At 44.8% G+C, this 24161-nt stretch overlaps 1 protein-coding gene across 3 annotated transcripts in view; it reads right to left on the reverse strand.

The window, feature by feature from the left end:
- HEATR4 (HEAT repeat containing 4) overlaps positions 1-24161 on the reverse strand; it is a 117555-nt gene that overhangs the window by 18331 nt on the left and 75063 nt on the right. For all 3 annotated transcript variants that reach the window (XM_063947939.1, XM_063947940.1, XM_063947938.1), the window contains exon 9: positions 5090-5208. In XM_063947939.1, the coding sequence (XP_063804009.1) occupies positions 5090-5208 (119 nt within the window). The remainder of the gene's footprint in view (positions 1-5089; positions 5209-24161) is intronic.

The following is a 24161-nucleotide window of genomic DNA, read 5'->3' on the forward strand; positions in this document are numbered from 1 at the left end:
TATATTTAAGCTACAACCCCTCCCCCCCCCCCCCCCCCCCTCCATGCACAGCAGGAGGCAAGCGCGTCCCATTGGAAGAACGATCGGGATTCCGGGCTCTGTCGGGAATTTTGACGCCGGGATTTTGACACTGGCCACTGAATAACAAACTGTGTATTGTAGGACTTAGCGAACAAGTGAAGATTGGCAGGTTGTCTAAAGCCTGGTACACACTATGCCGATTACTGGGCAGATCAGATAAATGCTCCAATCCTTGGAGTAAGTACATCCCATACACACTAAGCTATTTCTAGCTCAGCGTGTACTTCTTTCTATGGGATCGGGATTTCAGGCAGTTTCAATATTAAACTGCTCATAAAGCTGGGCACACACTAGACGGATATTTTGAACGATTTGACCGATTGCGACAGATCGGAACGACAAATCATTCAACTCGTCCAGTGTGTACAAACTATGCACACTCACTCGGCAGCCATCACATCATCAGGTTGACCCTACATGCTGCTCAATCTGAGGATATCGTCGACAACAGCATACTCCTGGATATCTTTAGGTCTATTGGAAGATTGAACAGTGTGTACACACTATGGGGGTCATTCCGAGTTGATCGTAGCTGTGCTAAATTTAGCACAGCTACAATCATCTTCCCAGACATGCGGGGGGATGCCCAGCACAGGGCTAGTCCGCCCCGCACGTCAGTTCAGCCCCCCCCCCCCCACACACAAGTACAAGAGCATCGCACAGCGGCAATGCTTTTGTACTTGAAGAGTGACTCCCAGGCCAGTGCAGCTCCTGCGGCTGGACGGGAGTTACTCGTTGCTGCCCCGGGTCGCAGCGGCTACGTGTGATGTCACACAGCCGATGCGGCCCGCCCCCCCTGCACGGTCCAGCCACGCCTGTGTTGGCCAGACCGGGCCCGAAAAACAGCGGCTAAACGCCACCGTGCCGCCCCCTCCCGCACAGCGAATGCCTCTGCTTGTCAATCAGGCAGAGGCGATCGCTAGGTAACGACGGCCTTCGGCCGCCGGGCATGCGCCGGTGCACTACGGTGCCAGTGCATGCGCAGTTCTGACCCGATCGATGTGCTGTGAACAACTGCAGCGTGCGATCGGGTCGGAATGACCCCCTATATCGTTTGTCTGGAAGATCAAGGGAAATCTTTGACTACTGTGCATCTTTTGCCCGTTGTCTAGTGTGCACCCAGCTTTAGATACAGCCTCCTAATCAAACAATTTGCAGGACTAGTTTAAGACATTTATCGGCTAATGGCCCCCATACATCTGAGATGTATGGAGCAATGAGTTTTCGGTTGGGATCAAGGAATCGGGCATTTTTACATATTTAATTTCCCTAATTCCCCAACGGATCCCTGATCGGGGGATAGTGGACAGTGATGTATGAGGGGAAGGGGCATAGGGGGTCATTCCGAATTGATCGTAGCTGTGCTAAATTTAGCACAGCTACGATCATTCACACTGACATGTGGGGGGACGCCCAGCACAGGGCTAGTCCGCCCCGCATGTCAGTGCCGCCCCCCCTCCCCCCGCAGAAGTGCAAAGGCATCGCACAGCGGCGATTCCTTTGCACTTCAAGAGTAGCTCCCGACCAGAGCAGCTTTAGCGTGCTGGCCGGGAGCGACTCGTCACTCCCCGGCCCGCAGCGGCTGCGTGTGACGTCACGCAGCTGCCACGGACCGCCCATCGACCGCCTCTGCCTCAGAGGTGATCGCTAGGCAAAGACGCCTGGCATGCGCTGGCGCATGCACGGTTCCGACCCGATCACTGTGAGAAACTGCAGCGAGCGATAGGGTCGGAATGACCCCCATAATGCTTCTGCATATTCCCAACTCTACACTTAGCTAGATCAGGTAGCCCTCTCTGTCTGGCAATCCCATGCATCCCATGATGTTCTGTCACTGACAAGTCGCCATGCACACTATATGCTGGCAGCACGTGCTCTGACTCCGTGGACATAGTGCCCAGCTTGGAAGGACCCAGCATAATTGATGTGTTAAATTAAATTGTAAAGGCATCGCATGCGGCGCCACACTCATGCTGGGCAGCCCCCAGCATGTCAGTAGATGGATACAGATCATGCTGCAGAATCAAGATCTGCGTCCATCTCTGAATAACCCCCTGAGTCTGTATATGGAGCGCAACAGAACTCGTATTGGCAAAAAGCTGCAGCTGCTACATTGTAGCATTTTGTATACAGATTCAGAGACTCAGTCACAGACAGATAAGTGTCATATATCAAATTAATCAGCACAGTCTCCTGTGCGTACTAGCCACATTGTGTTGCGACTAAGACATATTTTGGGGGAAAAGACACAAAAAAAGACGCAAACATGACGCTAGAAGATTCTCTTGTGACCTGGCGTGCCAAAAGGGTTTGTTTGGCACGACTGGAGCAAAGATGTATAAGGACACATATGTACATACTAGGTGATTCATCGCGCCCTACGGGCGCTCTTCACACCGTCGCAAGGGGCTACGCCCCTTTAACCCCTGAACGCCTTTTCGGCGTTCAATATTTGTATTATATAGAGAACTACAATTGCACGACGAAAGGGCATCAGATGGTGAAGGGGGCGAAGCCCCTTGCGATGGGGAGGGGGCCGCAGATGGGGGAGCGGTCTAGATGCTCTGCAGTTAGGGGAGGGGCAGGTGCAGCTGTCGCAGATGGGGGAGAGGTTCCGGAGGCACTGCGGGTGGGGAAGGAGGGGTTTCGCGGGTGGGGTAGGGGGTCCGGAGGTGCCGCAGGTGGGGGAGGGGCGGGTGTAGGGGTGCCGTGGATGGGGGAGAGGGTCTGGGGGCGCTGCGGGTGGAGGAAGAGCCGGATGCGGCGGTGCCATGGGTGTGGGAGTATAATGGGGTATATATGATGGGGTGGTGGTATATATAATGGGGATGGGTACACGTTGGGGGGTATATATATAATGGGGATGGGTACACGTTGGGGGGTATATATAATGGTGATGGGTACACATTGGGGGGTATATATAATGGGCATGGGTACACTGTGGGGGGGATTATATAATGGGGATAGGTACACTGGGGGGGGTTTATATAATGGGGATAGGGTATGTATAATGGAGTCTGGGTATCGGGAGAGACTTCCCGCGGGTCCCTCACCTTCCCTGGCCAGCTCGCCTCTCTCCATCCCGCTGGCCGAAGCTTCTCCTCCTCAGCCCCGCAGGCAGGTGGCGCCGAAGCTGTCACTGGGTCAGGCCAGGGACCGGCATGAGGCCTACACCGGCGCCCAACCTAGAGTCTGAGGATGCAGCCGGATTGGAGCGGGAAACACACGGAGCAGAGGCCGTCTGGGCTGGGAGAGGAGTCAGCAGGGAGAGCGGCATCCGGCAGCCAGGGTTCAGGGACCACAGAATTGCCTTCACCCGGGATATATACAGGGGGCGTCCAGTCCTACACAGCCGGTATGTGTGTGTGTGTGTGTGTGTGTGTGTGTGTGTGTGTGTGTGGAGGGAGAGCATAGGTCAGGTAGGTGTGTGTATGTGGGTGCATAGTGCAGGTAGGTATGTGTGCGGGTACATAGGGCAGGTGTATATGAGTGGGGGGTATACAGGGCAGGCATTGGTAGGTATGAGTGTACAGCAGATATGTGTATGGAGGGGGTACACAGGGAAGACAGGTATGTGTGTGCGGGTACATAGGGCAGGTGTATATGAGTGGGGGGTCTACAGGGCAGGCATTGGTAGGTATGAGTGTACAGCAGATATATGTGTGTATGGAGGGGGTACATAGGGTAGACAGGTATGTGTGTGGGGGTGTAGATGTGTGTACAGCAGGTATGTATGTGTGTATGGAGGGAGTACATAGAGCAGGTATATACACAGAGTGTGGGCCGGGGAGGGGAGGAGGTGCTGCAGCCGCTGTGTACTGCGGGTCACTTGCTTGTCTCTGTGTCTCCCTGCTTCGGCGCCGGCTCCCCGCTCTCATCTCTCAGCTCCCCGCTCTCATCCTCCCTGGGCGGATCCGTCCTCTGCTGCTGCCGCCTCAGACTGTGCCGGCTCCCCGCTCGCATCTCTCGGCTCCCCGCTCTCATCCTCCCTGGGCAGATCCGTCCATCTGCTGCTGCCGCCTCAGACTGCGCCCGCTCCCCGCTCGCATCTCTCGGCTCCCCGCTCACATCCTCACGGGCGGATCCATCCTCTGCTGCTGCCGCCTCAGACTCACCGGCTGCCGCCACGTCAGACAGCTGCGGCCCGTTACCCGTCCTCCTTCAGTCAATCACACAGTGCCAAGTTGACTGCCGCCACGCCCCACCGACAGGTGATTGGCAAACAGCTCCGAGGGATCACAACCCCTCTTCAGACACTCCGCCAATCACACGACTGGGGTCAAACCTAGATGCCTCCTTATTAGCCCAGATCTGTGACTCTGACTCCGCCCAGCATTGTGACTCCGCCCAGTGGACTAACGACCATAAACCCCAAATTACATGCTATAGGGGGTATTATGATTCCATTTTTTATCTAATGTGTTTATACCTATCATGTTTTATTAAATATATTCATGTAATAAATTTTATACATTTTTTATAAAACAAACCGTCCCACTTTTAGAATTTTTTGAACATGAGACAGCCAGCGCTGGTCTATATATCTCTTACTGGCAGGGGGGCCTCTTTTTCCTACAGACACTCCCTGCAGCATTAGCATATTAGTTGCTTCCCTGCGACTGTAATACCACACATATTGTTATCGTGCCATTAGCCTCCACAATCCAGAACAAATTCAGTGCAAATTATAAATTACTTAATAACAGAACTAGATGCTAGAGACCGGAGATCCAGCTGAGACAGATCCTGCCTCTATCCAAGCAGCCAGTGTCATCATCTACAGGAGCTTCCTCAGTGCTATTAGACACAGTCTTTTTAGCCCAATTTCTTTGCTTTCCTTTTTTTTTTTTCTTATGTACTGTTGACTAAAATATCAACATAACTTATAGACAATAAGAAAACACCTCAATGCTGCACAGAATTATACTTCTCTGCAGCTCTAACATGACATCTCTCCAGAAACAGAGAAAACCTTTATTTGTGATTACCTAAGGAGAAACATCCTTACCTTATCTGGTCATGTACCTCCTTTCCCTTACCCAGTTTGCCAAGTGCTTTGGCAGCTGCCCCACGAACAGTAGGGCTCCAATCATTCCACATGAGATGACTCAACTTGTTCTTTAGATCCTGAAGGGAAGAAAAACATCACGGGTTGGCCAAAACTATTTGCACGATAGATCGCAGGGACTTGTAGACTATTAGAGGGGAATTGCTGACCCTACAGTACATGCCAGTTACGACACAAAAATAACTGGGTATGTTTAAAAAGGACAGGGGAATAAAGATTCTAGCTGTATAATCACACAGAGAATTCAGATATCAATATAAATGGAGCCTAGAACCATAACTGATCTGGGCATGTGCACATCTTCATCAGACTGAAAAGTACATCTGGACACCAATTCAGTCAAATAAATAGGTATATATAAGATTCATAAAAGCTGGGGGGTTTTTCAAAAAATCCGTGGAGTGCCGCCTGGTCCCTAGATGGTGGAGGAGGCTTGCTAGTCCGAACCAGGGGATCACATTACGTGTATATATATATATATATATATATATATATACACTATGCAATGTACCCGGCACTCCACCTTGTATTATGCTGGTTCTGGTGCCCTCATAAATAAAACATGTACAATCAAGGATGCGGCACTCACGAACACTTTGTAAAGAATCACAGACATACCGGTCAACGTTTCAATCCTTTACGGATTTTCGTCAGGAACAAACATGATACAAGTACAGTAAAACTCACCTTATATCCCCCACATTCACAAGTGACCCACAGGTGGACGGCTGCTCGCTCCGGCGCGGGAGTCCGTCCCTCGAGCGCTGGCGCAGAGTGGTGACGTCATCGCGCATCAACGCGACGCACGTCAGATGCTGCCATGGCAACCCGGCGGCTGTAAACAGTGCAAGGAGAAAAATAACCACTATCCCACTGACAGAGTATAAACATCGGCACATGATCTCATAATGCTAATCGCATTGCCATGCCAGCATGTATAAAAATATAGCCCAACAGAAACATAATGTAATATAATATAGCAGCAAACGAAGTTAAGCCACACAATTGCAACACACATCGAGTGCTGCCATGGCAACTCAATGATAATAAGCAAACATGAGCAATGGTTACTGTAATTAAACAATTGAAACATCAGCATATCGTCAAATATAACCAATCGCAGTGCCATGGCAGCATTCATAAAGTGTTGCCTAAAGGAAACACAATCAATATATAATAACAAAAAAAGGATAGATCCACATGATTGCAACAAAATGTGTTAAGCGAATGTGGAAAAAGTAATAGCATCATTCAGGCCCTTAGGACTAATCACATCAAGGCGGAAAATCCATTCAGCCTCTCTTTTTAACAACAGAGCGTTACGATCACCCCCCCCACACGCAACGGGGGGATGTGATCAATCATTCTGTACCTAAGGCTATTTAAAGGGTGCTTGGCTTTTAAAAAATGCCGCGCCACTGGCTGCTCGCTAGATCCATTATTAATGGCGAGACGTATAGCAGAGCGGTGTGCCCCCATCCTTTCTTTAAATTTTCTCTGTGTTTTCCCAATATATGAGAGCCCGCAGGGACAGAGTAATTGATAAACAACATAGGAACTTTTACAGGTCAAATGGAAGCGAATCTTGTACCTGGTCCCCAAGTGCGGGTGGCAAAAAGTATCCCCCGAAATGAGGAAGCTACAGGTGGTACAGGGGCACTTAAAACACCCATTCTGTCTCTTGGCCAAAAAATTTCTACTCTCACTAGTTCTATCCACTGAGACGTCTGTTTTGACCAACAGGTCTCTCAGATTTTTAGGACGTGAGTAACATGTCATTAATGAAGTATTGGTAAGTCCTAAGTCTCCATTCAATGTTATAATTGGCCACAATTTTTTGGACACTTGATTAATCTTGGGTGAATGGATATTAAATTTATTAACCCAGTGTAGCCTGTTAGAATTCTGTTTAGAGGTCTGTTTGAGGTCTGTAACTTATGCCTATCCAGGGACATCGCTTTCTTTTTGGCCATCAATAAAGAATTTAAATGGTAACCCCTATTGAGAAATTTATTAATTAACCAATCAATCTGGTCGGATGCTTTTGATAAGTCACTGTTAATTCTTATGATTCGTACCATTTGTGAAAACGGTAACCCCATTTTCAGATTAAATGGGTGACAGCTCTGAAAATGAAGGAGTGAGTTCCTATCTGTCTCTTTTGAGAATAATGTGGTCATAATGTTGCCCTCAAATATGCTAATTTTTACATCAAGAAACTTGATATCAGATTGACTCATCTCAAATGTTAATTTAACCGGTGAGTCAGAGGCATTATGAGCTTCAAACAACGATCTCAGCTCAATTTCGGACCCCACCCAGATTAACAACAGATCATCAATAAATCTTGTGTATAGCATGATTTTCTTGGCTACAGCAGGATTATCAAAAAACAGTGATTTTTCCACATCAAACATATATGTGTTGGCATAACTGGGGGCCACGGAAGAACCCATGGCACACCCAGTTATTTGAAGAAAAAACTAATTATCGAACATAAAAAAATTCCTCTTTAAGACTAGTTCCAACATTTGTAATAAACAATCAATATGGATCTCAGAATGTTCTTTATGTTGCATTAACAAGCCTTTCACTGCAGCGATTCCTTCCACATGGGGGATCACTGTGTAAAGGCTAGACACATCAGCCGTCACCAACCAAGCTCCTGGGGGAATAGACCCCAAAGATTCTAATTTATTCAACAAAGAGGTAGTATCCAATAGGAAATTACAGTGTTGTTGTACTAGTGGTTGGAGAACGGAATCTAGGAAGATCGACATGGGTTGAAACAAAGACCCCCTCGCCGACACAATGGGCGGCCGGGGGGAGGAGTCAGACTTTTATGGATCTTCAGTACTGTATAAAGCAGCGGGATAATTGGAAATTTGGGTAATAGAATGTCGAAGATACGGTCATAAATCAATTTGATATCTCTAGCATGCACCAGCACCTCACGAAGCTCACTCATGAAGGTGGTAGTGGGGTTATTTTTGAGTGGTTGGTATACTTTATTATCCTCAAGCTGACGAATAATTTCCGTCTTGTAATCATGTAGATCCTGCAGGACCACTCCGCCCCCTTTATCCGCCGGACGGATCACCAATTGATGATTGGAGGATAAGGATTTTATGGCATCACGTTCCAATTTGGTAAGATTCAAATGTGATGGATTCTCCACATTAATATGTGACATAACATCCTGATCGAGTAAACGAATAAATGTTTTAATGGATGCATTATTTGATGGTGGGTCAAAATTTGAACCTTTTTGTAAACGTTTAAGCTGTGGTGGTATAGGATTTTGTGTAGATGTTGTTGAAGAAGCCTCCTTCTTGTGAAAGAATTCCTTTACTTTCAGTTGTTTCTGTAAACAGAATTTCTCCATTTGCCAATTAAATGCATTGAAGCCAATAGATGGAATGAAGGAGAGTCCTTTAGATAAGAGGCTTGTTTCGCTAGGGCTTAAATCATATGATGAAAGATTGAAGACTATTTCCTCCTTGATTGTAGAGGTGGTTTGGTGCCCGGATTTTTGTCTCCTATTCTGGCCCCCTCGCCTGTTGTATCGTCTTGCTCTGCTCTTCCCCTGTTCCTGGTGGCTGCCGCTAAAGGGATGAATTCCTTATTTTTTCTGCGGTATGCTTTGGGTTTATCAGCTTCACTCGCCGTGCTGTTGCCGCCCTCTTGTGAGGATTCTGTATCCAAGTTGCCTTTCGGATAGTGGTTCCTGCGAAAAAAAGGTCTGCATTCCATATTCTGCTGACCTCTCGAATTATTCCCTGTCAACCATCTATATACCTGATGGTGTTCATAATCCAGGGTAACTTTAGATAATTTCTCGCGTTTGTACTTCAGCACATCTCTTTATATATGGCGAGTTGATTACCCAATTTATTCAACCAGTCGTTATCAGGGTCAGTTTGCAAGCAAGGAATATATTTAGACTCAAAGGTCGCAAATTTGCTCTGTATATTGGAATGTTCTTTCTTAGATTGTTCCACAACCAATAGCATTAGATCAAAAGAACATTTGTTCAAAATATTGATCCATTTCTTGCAAAAATTGGGGTCAAAGCGGCCTATCGTGGGACAATTCCGGACTCTGAATCCTCTCGGAATCTGCTTAGCGCGAAAATAATCGTTTAGTGATACTGCATGAAGGTGGAAGTCAATCTCCTTCTTTTTCAGGTTCAATAAGTCCCGGTAGATGTCTGATCTCATTAGGCAAACCCTCAGTTTGATCCACCATATGTTCTTGGTGTAGAATACATTCTGTTTCTGATTCAGAATAACTGAAAATATCGTGTAATGGGACTAGCAGCGGATTAAAGTGTTCCTCATTAAAATCAGCTGACTCTGCCATACTGATCACCAGTTGCAGTCCAATCCACCAACCACAAATAAAGTGCACAACCAGTGCAAATAGTGCAAAAATTGAATAAAAGTGCAGTGTAAATCACACACCTTTTAACTTCCTAAAAAGTCAATAGGTCAAAAGCAAATGTTCCATAGATACAGGTAATAGTAATGGCGAGGGTGCCCTGGTTCGTTTGTGTAATGAGACACACAAACCAATATCCACTATGCAATGTACCCGGCACTCCACCTTGTATTATGCTGGTTCTGGTGCCCTCATAAATAAAACATGTACAATCAAGGATGCGGCACTCACGAACACTTTGTAAAGAATCACAGACACCGGTTGAGGTATGGTCAACGTTTCAATCCTTTACGGATTTTCGTCAGGAACAAACATGATACAAGTACAGTAAAACTCACCTTATATCCCCCACATTCACAATTAAACAACTGAAAGTAAAGGAATTCTTTCACAAGAAGGAGGCTTCTTCAACAACATCTACACAAAATCCTATACCACCACAGCTTAAACGTTTACAAAAAGGTTCAAATTTTGACCCACCATCAAATAATGCATCCATTAAAACATTTATTCGTTTACTCGATCAGGATGTTATGTCACATATTAATGTGAAGAATCCATCACATTTGAATCTTACCAAATTGGAACGTGATGCCATAAAATCCTTATCCTCCAATCATCAATTGGTGATCCGTCCGGCGGATAAAGGGGGCGGAGTGGTCCTGCAGGATCTACATGATTACAAGACGGAAATTTATCGTCAGCTTGAGGATAATAAAGTATACCAACCACTCAAAAATAACCCCACTACCACCTTCATGAGTGAGCTTTGTGAGGTGCTGGTGCATGCTAGAGATATCAAATTGATTGATGACCGTATCTTCGACATTCTATTACCCAAATTTCCAATTATCCCGCTGCTTTATACAGTACCGAAGATCCATAAAAGTCTGACTCCTCCCCCCGGCCGCCCCATTGTGTCGGCGAGGGGGTCTTTGTTTCAACCCATGTCGATCTTCCTAGATTCCGTTCTCCAACCACTAGTACAACAACACTGTAATTTCCTATTGGATACTACCTCTTTGTTGAATAAATTAGAATCTTTGGGGTCTATTCCCCCAGAAGCTTGGTTGGTGACGGCTGATGTGTCTAGCCTTTACACAGTGATCCCCCATGTGGAAGGAATCGCTGCAGTGAAAGGCTTGTTAATGCAACATAAAGAACATTCTGAGATCCATATTGATTGTTTATTACAAATGTTGGAACTAGTCTTAAAGAGGAATTTTTTTATGTTCGATAATAAGTTTTTTCTTCAAATAACTGGGTGTGCCATGGGTTCTTCCGTGGCCCCCAGTTATGCCAACACATATATGTTTGATGTGGAAAAATCACTGTTTTTTGATAATCCTGCTGTAGCCGAGAAAATCATGCTATACACAAGATTTATTGACGATCTGTTGTTAATCTGGGTGGGGTCCGAAATTGAGCTGAGATCGTTGTTTGAAGCTCATAATGCCTCTGACTCACCGGTTAAATTAACATTTGAGATGAGTCAATCTGATATCAAGTTTCTTGATGTAAAAATTAGCATATTTGAGGGCAACATTATGACCACATTATTCTCAAAAGAGACAGATAGGAACTCACTCCTTCATTTTCAGAGCTGTCACCCATTTAATCTGAAAATGGGGTTACCGTTTTCACAAATGGTACGAATCATAAGAATTAACAGTGACTTATCAAAAGCATCCGACCAGATTGATTGGTTAATTAATAAATTTCTCAATAGGGGTTACCATTTAAATTCTTTATTGATGGCCAAAAAGAAAGCGATGTCCCTGGATAGGCATAAGTTACAGACCTCAAACAGACCTCTAAACAGAATTCTAACAGGCTACACTGGGTTAATAAATTTAATATCCATTCACCCAAGATTAATCAAGTGTCCAAAAAATTGTGGCCAATTATAACATCGGATGGAGACTTAGGACTTACCAATACTTCATTAATGACATGTTACTCACGTCCTAAAAATCTGAGAGACCTGTTGGTCAAAACAGACGTCTCAGTGGATAGAACTAGTGAGAGTAGAAATTTTTTGGCCAAGAGACAGAATGGGTGTTTTAAGTGCCCCTGTACCACCTGTAGCTTCCTCATTTCGGGGGATACTTTTTGCCACCCGCACTTGGGGACCAGGTACAAGATTCGCTTCCATTTGACCTGTGAAAGTTCCTATGTTGTTTATCAATTACTCTGTCCCTGCGGGCTCTCATATATTGGGAAAACACAGAGAAAATTTAAAGAAAGGATGGGGGCACACCGCTCTGCTATACGTCTCGCCATTAATAATGGATCTAGCGAGCAGCCAGTGGCGCGGCATTTTTTAATAGCCAAGCACCCTTTAAATAGCCTTAGGTACAGAATGATTGATCACATCCCGCCGTTGCGTAGGGGGGGGGGGGGGGGATCGTAACGCTCTGTTGTTAAAAAGAGAGGCTGAATGGATTTTCCGCCTTGATGTGATTAGTCCTAAGGGCCTGAATGATGCTATTACCTTTTCCACATTCGCTTAACACATTTTGTTGCAATCATGTGGATCTATCCTTTTTTGTTATTATATATTGATTGTGTTTCCTTTAGGCAACACTTTATGAATGCTGCCATGGCACTGCGATTGGTTATATTTGACGATATGCTGATGTTTCAATTGTTTAATTACAGTAACCATTGCTCATGTTTGCTTATTATCATTGAGTTGCCATGGCAGCACTCGATGTGTGTTGCAATTGTGTGGCTTAACTTCGTTTGCTGCTATATTATATTACATTATGTTTCTGTTGGGCTATATTTTTATACATGCTGGCATGGCAATGCGATTAGCATTATGATATCATGTGCCGATGTTTATACTCTGTCAGTGGGATAGTGGTTATTTTTTTCCTTGCACTGTTTACAGCCGCCGGGTTGCCATGGCAGCATCTGACGTGCGTCGCGTTGATGCGCGATGACGTCACCACTCTGCGCCAGCGCTCGAGGGACGGACTCCGCGCCGGAGCGAGCAGCCGTCCACCTGTGGGTCACTTGTGAATGTGGGGGATATAAGGTGAGTTTTACTGTACTTGTATCATGTGTGTTCCTGACGAAAATCCGTAAAGGATTGAAACGTTGACCATACCTCAACCGGTGTCTGTGATTCTTTACAAAGTGTTCGTGAGTGCCGCATCCTTGATTGTACATATATATATATATATATATATATATATATATATACATACAGTCAGGTCCATAAATATTGGGACATCGACACAATTCTCATATTTTTAGCTCTATACACCACCACAATGGATTTGAAATGAAACAAACAAGATGTGCTTTAACTGCAGACTTTCCGCTTTAATTTGAGGGTATTTACATCCAAATCAGGTGAACGGTGTAGGAATTACAACGGTTTCTATATGTGCCTCCACATCCAAAATCCATAATCCTCTCAATTTAAGGAGACATTCAGAACACTCTGCAAACACTTTCAGTTGTGCTATTTGTTCTGGATGGGGACTAATAAGTTTGGTGATTTTATATTTTTATGTGAATTCCAATTGAGCAAAATCTATTATTCTGAAGTCCTCTTAGGTCTCCATAATATGAGTGGATTTTGTGTGTAGTGGTTGGAATTATTTTATCTTATAATAATAATAATAATAATAATAATAATACTGTATACCCAACTGTGCGGATATCTGATTCTTTTTAGTTTATTAGTGCGGTCGTCAAAATATATATTTATTGTTAGAGTGGCAGAGGGATTGGGTTACCTTGGATTGACATTTGATTAATTATTAATCGACTATACTGTGTATTTCTATTTTGTGATTAATGCCTGAGATAGAGAGAAAGAAATCTCTGTTGTATCTGTATGGGCGCTTCTATAATGGGTGCAGTGTGTGCGGTGCACACGGGTCCCTGGGTCCAGGGGGGCCCACACCACACACTTCCAGCCATTTCCGAGTGATTTGCACATGCGCACTGGAGGTGTCCTCGGGAACAAGGCACAGGCGCCATTTTCCCAGAGACCTGCGCATGTGCAGTAGCTAGAGTCTACTGCTGCCGGAGAGGAGGGGGCCCACGACAGAGGCTGCACACGTGTCCCCTCCTCTCTTAAAATGCCCCTGTGTATCTGCATGCAGTTATTGTGATTGGTTGGTCTTTAGTGGCTAAATTATGCTCCTGCTTTCCAAGGGTGTAATTTAATCCCAGCCGCCTGGAGGCAAGTTGCAGTTTGATGCCCCCCACTTTAAAAAAAACAAAAAGGGAAAACAAATATGGTGTGTGTGTACAGGGTCAGTATGATTTACCTACAATCAAAATCCTGACGGTCAAAAAACTGACAACAATTGACCGATGGTCAAAATACAGACAAGATCAAAATACCAACATGGTCAAAAGACCGACATCTAAAATGTCGACACGGTAAAAATACAGCCATTGAAAATGTTGACAAGTCAAAAGGTCGACACACGTTTTTCACATTTTTTGTTGTTTATGTCAACATAGGTCGACATAGACACCGTATAAGTATACCGCGTCCCCTCGCATGGCTCGCTGCGCTCGGCACGCTATTATATTCCCCCTACATGACCACTGGGATGGTCAAGTATGAACAAGTCGGTTTCAATGAAAAAATCATGAAAAAACTCATGCAGATTTTTTGACCTGTCGACATTTCAAATGTCGGTATTTTGTCAGTGTCGACATTTTTAATGTCGGTATTTTAAACCATGTCGGTGTCTTGACCTTGTCTATATTTTGACCATCGGTCAATGGTTGTCGGTACTCTGACCGTCGGTATGTTGATTGTAGGTAAATTGACTGCATCCCATATATAGGTGATGAGATGTGCGGCGGACACTTTTCGGGTTTTGTGTTTTGGTTTTGGATCTGGATCCCCGCTCGTGTTTTGGATCTGGAATTGGTTTTGCCAAAGCCACCCTTTCAGGTTTTTGTTTTGGATCTGGATGATTTTTGAAAAAAACATAAGAACAGTTACAATCACAGAATTTGGGGGTAATTTTTAAAGCAATAGTTTTGTGTTTATTGTAAATATTAAACATTCCAACAACATATTATACAAGTACCATAAAAAAAACTAAGAATACTCAAGAGAAATACACTAGGTACCACAAACATAATCGATACTGACCACATAAAAAAAAAAAAAATATATATATATAGATAGATAGATAGATAGATAGATAGATAGATAGATAGATAGATAGATATAACCAAAAGAGACCCAAACGATGGGCCTGCATTAGACTTTATAAAATGAGCACAAAGAGACCATTACTGTCAGCATCATCTTAACAATCTCAGAACAAAAAGGGAGAGGGACAAAGGGTCACAATGAATCACTAACAGAGTCCAGGGAGCGGGGAAGAATGGTGAAGATACCAGGGGGACCATACTTTTGGAAGGTGGTCATGGTGTTATTCTGTAGGCTCGTAATATACTCCATAGAGGCTACAAAATGAACACGGGCGTAAAGAGCGTTCAGTGACGGGGCCGACTGACATTTCCAATTCTTAGCAATGAAAGATTTTAAGGCATTGCAAACATGCATTATAAGTTTATCTTGGTGTGTACTAACAGATTGAACCAGAGCACTTAAGAGAGCCACTTTAGCATCATTCAAAATGGGAGTACCTAAAATTACAGATAGTAATGCCCATACGTGATTCCAAAAAGCAGATATAATCGGGCATGACCACCATATGTGAAAAAATTTACTTTCACCTCCGCAATTTTTCCAGCGTAAATTAGAGGTTGATGGAAAAACGGAATGAAGCTTCGATGGGGTTGGGTACCATCTCGTGTAGACCTTGTAACAAGTCTCTCTGATGGCCACGCTAATAGAGGCTTTAGCTGTTCTCATTCTAATGGCGGACCATTCCTCATCCTCAATAGGGGTTGGGAGATCAGTGTCCCATTTGAGCTCATGAGGTTCACAGACAGGAGGAGTTGGGGTCAAAATGGAACGGTAAATGACCGAAATGTTACCTTTGCGGCCTACAGAGTATGGACAATGGCGTTCAAATTGAGATAACCGTCGGAATTTGTTAGAAGGAAGCTGAGAGTTAACAAAACTCAGAATCTGTACATATTGGTAGTAATAGGAGAACGGGATTGAGTATTTAGTATGGAGGTCAGTAAAAGATACAGGAGCAAATTGACCTTTCACATGTTTGATCCTGGTAATTTGTCATTTTTGCCAGTAGGAGGCCATAGACCTACCGCATCCTGGGGGGAAAAGAGGGTGATTGCAAATAGGAGCCATAGGAGAAGGAAAGTTAGCTAAATCTAAAGATAAGCGGAGTCTGTCCCATAATTGAGTAAATCGAACTGTCGGGATCGTATAGGCTGAGGCTGGTATAAGTGGTAAGCCATACCATCTCATCTACTTGTCCTTCTTGGAGGATATAGTTCTCCAAATCCACCCATCTTCTACAACCAGATTCAGAATGCCGCAATACTATCTGATTTAGGTGGGCTGCATTATAGTAAGAACGAAGCACTGGAAGGCCGAGGCCTCTTTCAGGAACAGATTTAGCTAAAACTGATCAACAGATGCAAGGTTGCGCACAAATAAATAGATTACTAAGTGTTTGCATAGAGTCTAGGGCTGAAATTGGGACAGGTCTGGAACAGATATAATAATCGTGGGAGAAGATTAATTTTAATCGTGTTGATCCTACCATCCCATGAAATAAATAGAGATTGCCAGTGTGTTAGATCTTTTGTCAGTGTTTGAAACATAGAGGAGTAGTTAGCTTGATATAAGAGCGAGTACGTCTTTGTAATGAAGACACCTAGATATTTCATTGCTTAGGGGCGCCAAGTAAAAGGGAAAAAAAGATGTAAGCGTTAAGAGTTGTTGCGAAGAAACGCAGAGAGCCATAGCTTCAGACTTAGAGCTGTTAATTTGTACCCAGAAAGAGAACCATAAATTTGTAGCTCTGATTGAAGATTAGGTAGGGATACAGAGGGGTTAGACAAGTTAAGAAGAATGTCGTCCTCAAAAAGAGACAATTTGTATTGGTTCCTCCCCACTTCAATGCCCTTAATATTAGGATTAGCTCTTATTCCAGCAGCCAATGGCTCAAAGCAGATCGCAAAGAGAAGAGGGGGGAGGGGACATCCCTGCCTAGTTCCATTCCCTAGAGCAAAGCACGTGGAGTGTAACCCATTTGTCATTACAGAAGAGGAAGGGTGAGAATACAGTGTTGTGATAGCTTGCAAAAAATTGCCCCATAAACCAACTGAAGATAGCATGGTAAACATAAAAGGCCACAAAAGACGATCAAATGCCTTTTCTGCGTCCAAGGCCAAAATTACTGTGGGTATCTTTTTAATATTAGAATAGTGAGTTAGGGGACAAATTCAGTAAGAATCGCAAGTAGCGATTCGTACGGAATTTTTGCTGAGGTAGTGTGGGCGCATGCGCAGTGGGCCCTACTGCGCATGCGCCCGCATTTTCTGTGGGGGGGGGGGGGGCCGCAGAAAATGCAATCGCCTCTGCCTGCGGTTGCGGGGCGGGAGGGGGTGGCAACGCTCCATTTTCTGGGAGGAAACAGAGCGTTGCGAGGGCGTGCCAGCCAAAACGGTGGGTGCGGTCGCGGCGGCTGCATGACATCACAAAGCAGCCGCTGCAACAGGAAAAATGGCGCCGGGACTCCTATGGCCGCAGCTAAGCTGCGTCGGCAGGAGTCATCCTTAATTTCTGCTAACAAGCAGAAATTGCGTGCTGTTAGCAATTTCTGCTTGTTGAAGGGGGGAGGCGCCGGTCAGCATGCTGGGCAGCCTTGCTCAGCGCTGGGTGGCCCCCAGCATGTGTGCTAAAGGTTAGCAAATTCTGCTGATTAGCAGAATTTGCTAACCTTACTGAATTGGCCCCTAAATATATAGTATGCCTAGTGTTGTCAGAAGCTTGGCACTGGGGGATAAAGCCGACTTGGTCTGGATGAGTGAGGGATGGTAGTATCCTGTGTAATCTCGTAGCTAAGATTTTGGCTAATCATTTAAGATCGGTATTGATAAGGGAAATGGGACGATAGCTGGCGCATAAGGAGGGATCTTTTCCCAGTTTGGGAATAACAATAAAACTAGAGGTGGCAGTGTCTGGGTAGAAGGTGGCACCATGTAAAACTGCTTTGAACAGACGAATCAACTGAGGAGAGAACTGCTGTGCAAACGACTTGTAGTTGGCTATTGTAAAGCCATCGGGGCCAGGAGCCTTTGATGGCTCTTGTGTTTTAAGGGCCGAGGCAAGTTCCTCCTCAGTGATATCCATTTCCAAAGCCTGAGCTGCTGATTCAGAAGTATTCGGAAGTGCGCATGAATCCAAATAATGTTGAACTCCCTGAGTATGAGAAGAAATGTCAGATAGGGAAGACAAATTATATAAGGCTCCATAGTATTGAGCAAATATATTGTTAATATCTCTGGGACTATACGTCATGTGACCAGAAGGGTCTCTGATTGAAGAAATAACCTGTGAGGCTCGTTTAGACCTAAGCCTACGAGCCAACATGGTGTTAGCTTTATTACTTTTGTCGTAGAACTTTTGGTTGACCCATCTGAGGCTCCTCTCAACTCGTTCAGCTAGCAACACCTGCAATTCAGCCTGAGCCTTATATAGTTGTGACAGAATTTTCTTGAACAAAGTTCTTTTATGTTCTCGATCCAAAGAGGCGATGGTAGAATTTAAAGACTCTATCAAAGCCTCCTGGGATTCTTTGCGACGTGAAGCAAACTGAATAATATGCCCTCTAATCACTGATTTGTGGGCCTCCCAAACAGTAGGAAAAGGTACATCATCAAAGGAGATAAATTGGAAGTAATCCCGTAAACCTCCTCCCACCATTTCCTGAAACTGGGGAAGCTTCAATAGCATTTCATTCAGCTTCCAGGAGGGCCTACCTGTATTAGCCTCTAGTAGGTCAAAAGACACCTCTAAGAAGGAGTGATCAGACCATGTGTTAGGAGAAATGGAGGAATGGGCTGCTGTGTGAGATAAGGAGGCACATTCTAAGAACAAATCAATCGTGAGTAGGTATCATGAGGAGTAGAATAAAAGGTATAATCCCTAACTGTAGGATTGAGGGCTCTCCAAATATGAAACAGACCAGCCTCAGCCATATGTTTCCCGAGAGCCGTCGAGCCAGGGACAGGGTGTCTTATATCAGGTTTGCCTGACTTGTCTAAAGATAGCAGTAAGACTGTATTAAAAACTCTGTCTACCAACACTTTTCCGTCTCTAAAATCGGCAAGGAGGTGAAAAAAATGTATTAAAAAATTGGGAGTGGCCCGAGTTAGGGGCATAGAAATTCAGCATAGTCACTTCTTCATGGCCTACTTTACCTTTAAGAATTAAATAACGGCCGTCAGGGTCTGTTTTGATATCAGATAATGTAAACGGAAAGGATGAATGAAGTAATTTAGTCACACCATTTCTCTTAGAGACATTTTTAGAATAATAAACATTCAGGTAGTGTTTAGATGCCACTATCAGATATGAGGTGAGTTTCCTGCAAAAACACACAATCCCCATGCAGTTTTTTCAGTGAGTGAAACAGGTGAGTCCGTTTCTGGGGGGTATTCAGGCCCTTTGTGTTGATAGAAAGACATGTGAAAGGCATAGTTATGGACTGAATATGTAGAGCAATCACAAAGAGAAATGGACTATGCTAGTGAAAACAAAAAAATAAAAAAAGGAAAAGTAGCTAAAGCCGCCAGAAATTATATGGTTGAAAGCTACTATCAATGAGCTCTAAACTGGGGAAAGAGCTCAAGGGCGGGATTCAATAATCGGGAAAAACACCCGAGTTACAAAATAGAAAATGCAAAACTAGAGGCAACAATCCCTAAAAGTGGGGGGTGGCGAGACTTGGTAGGATACCAAAATTTTCCCACCCAGAGCATAAATGCAAAATTAAATAGACAAACACTGTGGGTATTAAAAACAAAAAAGCATTACGACATGGAAAAACAGAAGGCAATTCCTGTTTTTAAGCATAAAGAACAACAAAATAGCGTATGTTCAAGTTTTCAGAACCTAAGTATACAAGAACTACACATTAGAATATCAACTGAAACCAACATTGTAAAACAGCAATAAAAGGATATAGACAACCAGTGGCACAATTTCTTCAGGTCAGAGAGTCCTGGGCGGGAAGAAGTAGCAGCAGAATGAAGTTTGAGTTTGCGAAGGAGATCTTTACCCTCATCCAGTGTCCGCACAGTATAGGGTTTACCTTTGCTCTCCACCAAAAATCGAAACGGGAACCCCCCATTTGTATTTATACCCATGCTCCCTAAGTAGAGCGGTCATCATACGCAGGTCTCTCTGTTTGGCGATGGTCGAGGGGGCCAGGTCTTAAAAGATTTGTAGCTTCGATCCCTCGAACAGGATGCTGGAAGAGGATCTATTAGCCATAGCGATGAGATTCTTGGTCTTAAAAGAAAGCAGTTTAAGGATCACATTTCTAGGAGGGTCAATATTCTTCAGTCTAGGCTCTAGGGCGAAGAGCTCTGTGTGCCCGTTCAATATGAAAAATAGAAATGTCCTCCAAAGGGAGAAGATGAGTAAACAATCGAAGAAGATATGATCAAGATCATTCGGAAGTACTGTTTTAGGAATGTGATATATTTGAAGATTGTTTTGTCTCTCTCGATTTTCAAAATCTTCATTCTTGTCCCTCAAGACGTGAGCTCACTATAGTAGTAGTCCATATCCTTAGAGAAGTTGGTATGGTCTTACTGGATCTTATCCACATGGGTTTTAAGAAGCGCGGTGCGAGTAGAAAGTTCCGTCAGATCTGTTTTAAGCTCGCCTACAGCTTTCTGAAGGGCGGAAGTAAAAGATTCTTTAAGGTCCATAATGAGTGCCGGCAGATTCTGAATATTGCCCCTAGTGGCAGGTGTTGAACTCTGATTCATCTCAGACGACAATGAAGTATTCTTAGGTGATGGAGGCAAAGGCTGTTTGCCATGACAAAGGAAATTATGAGAAATATCTTGGGGTCCTTTTGTCTTCGTTTTTGCTGATAGACGCTCATAGTACCATACACCGGTAATAATGTGTAGTGGATATAGGTTGTAGAAGAATATTAAAATGATACCCACTCCTATAATGGTAAGCTCTGGGTCGGACAGTATGGCACTCAAAGTGACATTGTTAGGTGAAGTGCTTATATGGAAATAGGAGAAGAGGATGGATCCAGCATAAATCCATGAGCAGGGCAGCAGCTCAGGGCAGAGCAAATGCCAATGGGGTAAAGGAATCTAGGCGCCAATGTCCAGAAACAGAATTACAGTAAATGTGGTGTATGGCCCTTTTAACATATAATTTCTCTCCAGAGCTATTGTGTGCACAGTGCTGCGCACTAGGGGCCAAACGTGAAAACCAAATCAGGCTTGTTGCAACATGATCCCATAGCCGACTCCAGGTCACATATGCAGCCTGCTGAGTGTCCAGCAACCAGGACCGAGATGGCTGCCACATGATTCTGTGCCAAGTGCACTAGCCGTTGTCACACTTCCTGGGAGCTGTGCCAGGATAAGGCTGCAATAGCAGGACTGCCACAGGGCAGGAGGAGGAGTAATGGTCACTGGGGATCACTAGGAGCAGCACGCTGCTGGGGATTCACTGTGGAGCAGGCTCTCCCAATTAATCCAGCTCCTTACGAAAGGGAGGGAAGAGTGGCAGGCAACAGTACATCGAAGTGCCAGGTAGGAGCACACTATGTGGTGTTAGCTGGGTACCAGGGCTAAGCTCAGTTCACCACCGCTTGGTGTGGTCAAAAGTCCCCGCCACTAATAGGGAATGCGGGGTCGGAGGGCAGGTAGTCACGTCGGGAGCCACAGTAAGATCCGAGGCAGGGAGCCGGGCGCATCAGCTGCCACCGCTACTCCGGACCAAGCACAGCTCCCTCAGTGCAGCGAAACAAGTGGACGGCTTCAGGTGAGGTAAGCAGCTTCAGTTCAGCCCGTAGATCTCCAACCGAGTCACTGGAGGGACTCCCGCACAGCTTCACGAGCAGGCAGGGTGGACAAATCAAGGCCGCAGCGTCTCCTCACAGAAGGCCCCGTACAGAAGCAGTTGTTGCGGGACCTCCGATCGCCCCCAGGCAAGTGTCCAAATGTACGGACAGGGGAGGGAGAGGGAACCTGCACAAGAAGTAAGGGTAGGATCCAGGAAAAGCTGGTTTATAACAGCAAGGTAGCAGGAGCTGCAGAATAGTGCTTCCTCTCTCCTTGCTAGCCAGGCCACGCCCCCAAATTTGGGAGTAATTTTGATCCTATGGTATTATTAACCTCAATAGCATTCATTTCCAATCATTTCCAGTCTATTCTGAACACCTCACATCTCACAATATTGTTTTTGGGCCAAAAGGTTGCACCAAGGTTGCTGGATGACTAAGCTAAGCGACACAAGTGGCCAGCACAAACACCTGGCCCATCTAGGAGTCGCACTACAGTGACAGATAGGATGGCAGTTTAAAAAAAAATAGGCCCCAAAGAGCACATAATGCAAAGAAAAAAAAGATGTGCAACGAGGTAGCTGGATGGCTGAGCTAAGCGACACAAGTGGGCGGCACATTAACACCTGGCCCATCTAGGAGTGGCACTGCAGTGGCAGACAGGATGGCAGTTTTAAAAACTAGGCCCCAAAGAGCACATAATGCAAAGAAAAAAAAGATGTGCAACGAGGTAGCTGGATGGCTAAGCTAAGCGACACAAGTGGGCCGCACACAAACACCTGGCAGGATGGCAGTTTTAAAAGCTAGGCCCTAAAGAGCACATAATGCAAAGAAAAAAAAATTGTCTTGGGCCATCCCACTCACCCTTATGTTGTTTAAACAGGACATGCACAGTTTAATAAACCCATGATTTCAATGACAGGTGGTCCCCCTGGAAAAAGCTTGCCAAGTTCTCAGAATCATAGCTAGCTACAAACATACCACCTCCATATTTGATGACTTTTCACATTATGAGAAGAGGTAAGAGGAAGAGGACAGTATCAAGAAGGTGATTAAAAATGAGAGAGGCACATGTAATCAGGAACAACATATAGGCTTTCACCTCCACTCCTATATTGGTGTGGAACAGAAAGGACTTCAACCAAGCAAATATTTAATTATTAATTACCACATAACTGGACAAACTGAAAAAATAGGGGCCAAAGCCTCCAAAATTGTACCCGCTTCTCCATTTTCAGGGATTAAGATAATCTCGGATTTAATGCTGGGATGCAAATAAACTGGTGTATACCACAGGATCAAGATTGGATAGTTTCCCCTCCACAGAGACTTATTTTGTGAAAATCTTGTGGGTTTCTTTTTTCCCCATTTTTTTTATTGCATTTTTATTTACAGATTTTGTGGCAGATGCCTTATTTTTGTTATTCACAGCTCCCAGTTACACACATGTGAGCATACCTGTGTTTCCCAGTTACACGCATGTGAGCATACTTGTGTATCCCAGTTACACGCATGTGAGCATACCTGTGTGTCTTGTTTATTTTATTCATATTTTATTTTTAAATAAAGTAGCCCCATAGATGTTTTAGCAGCCCCTCCTGAGCCCCCACAGCAGCCCCAGATGGGGCAAGTTGAGATCGGATGGGTTCGGTAAAGTACTAAGCACGACTGTGCAGTACATTTTTTTGTTACTGAGCCCCTGCCCTAGTGGAGCTTACCACTCTACAGTCCAAACTCATTTCATACTATAAGTAGGACTGTGGGAGGAAGCAATGCTAACCTCTGTGCCCACAGCATGCCTCAACCTGGGAAGCCAGACATCTTCCTGGCTGTAAGACACCATGAGATTCCATACTGGGCCTTATTCAGTAACTGTTTGTGCATCACAGGAGCTCCTGGCCCATCTAGTGCTGCAGTGCAATGGAAAGCTGATGCAATGCAAGATCACTGAAACTCTGTTCTTCTAACACCGCAAGGTCTTGCAATAACCCTACGCAGCCCTTAGGAAAAGACGATCCCTGTACAACAAATGCTCATCTTCTAAATAAATAATCCCAAAATGTGGAACATCAATAATAAATCAAAATTAAGGTTGACTTATTGGAGACATTAATTTGAGTGAATCCCTAACATGAAATAATTGAGAAGAACCTCTCTCTAATGCTCCGGCAGAAAACATCACGTTTACCTCTCCGGCAGTTGCGCTGGATTATGATTCAGTCTCTTCTGAGTCACACTGACTTTGGACACAAATGTGGTCTCTCCCCACTTTATTTAAAAACACTTCAGCAATTTCCATTTCCACCTTTGTGGCTGTTACGGGCTGGTCTGATTGTGTTCCCGGTAATGACCTGGGTGAGCCAGTGGAGGGCGCAGGGAAGCAGAAGTTAGGTGGCTTGAGATATGGACAAGTCATATGCTGGAGCACTCTGAAAGATTACACAGTGAGCACAGAGAATTGTCGAGACCTGAAGCAGAGGCGCGGAGTATAACTCACCAGGGGTTTTCGCCAGTAACCCCCGCCAGAGGATATTGTCTTCACTGCGCCTGACGAGCAGGTAGCAGCTCTCTGCCCAGGTTTCTCTATGGAGGCTGTG

Source organism: Pseudophryne corroboree, chromosome 12, assembly GCF_028390025.1.
Source record: "Pseudophryne corroboree isolate aPseCor3 chromosome 12, aPseCor3.hap2, whole genome shotgun sequence".
Taxonomy (NCBI): domain Eukaryota; kingdom Metazoa; phylum Chordata; class Amphibia; order Anura; family Myobatrachidae; genus Pseudophryne; species Pseudophryne corroboree.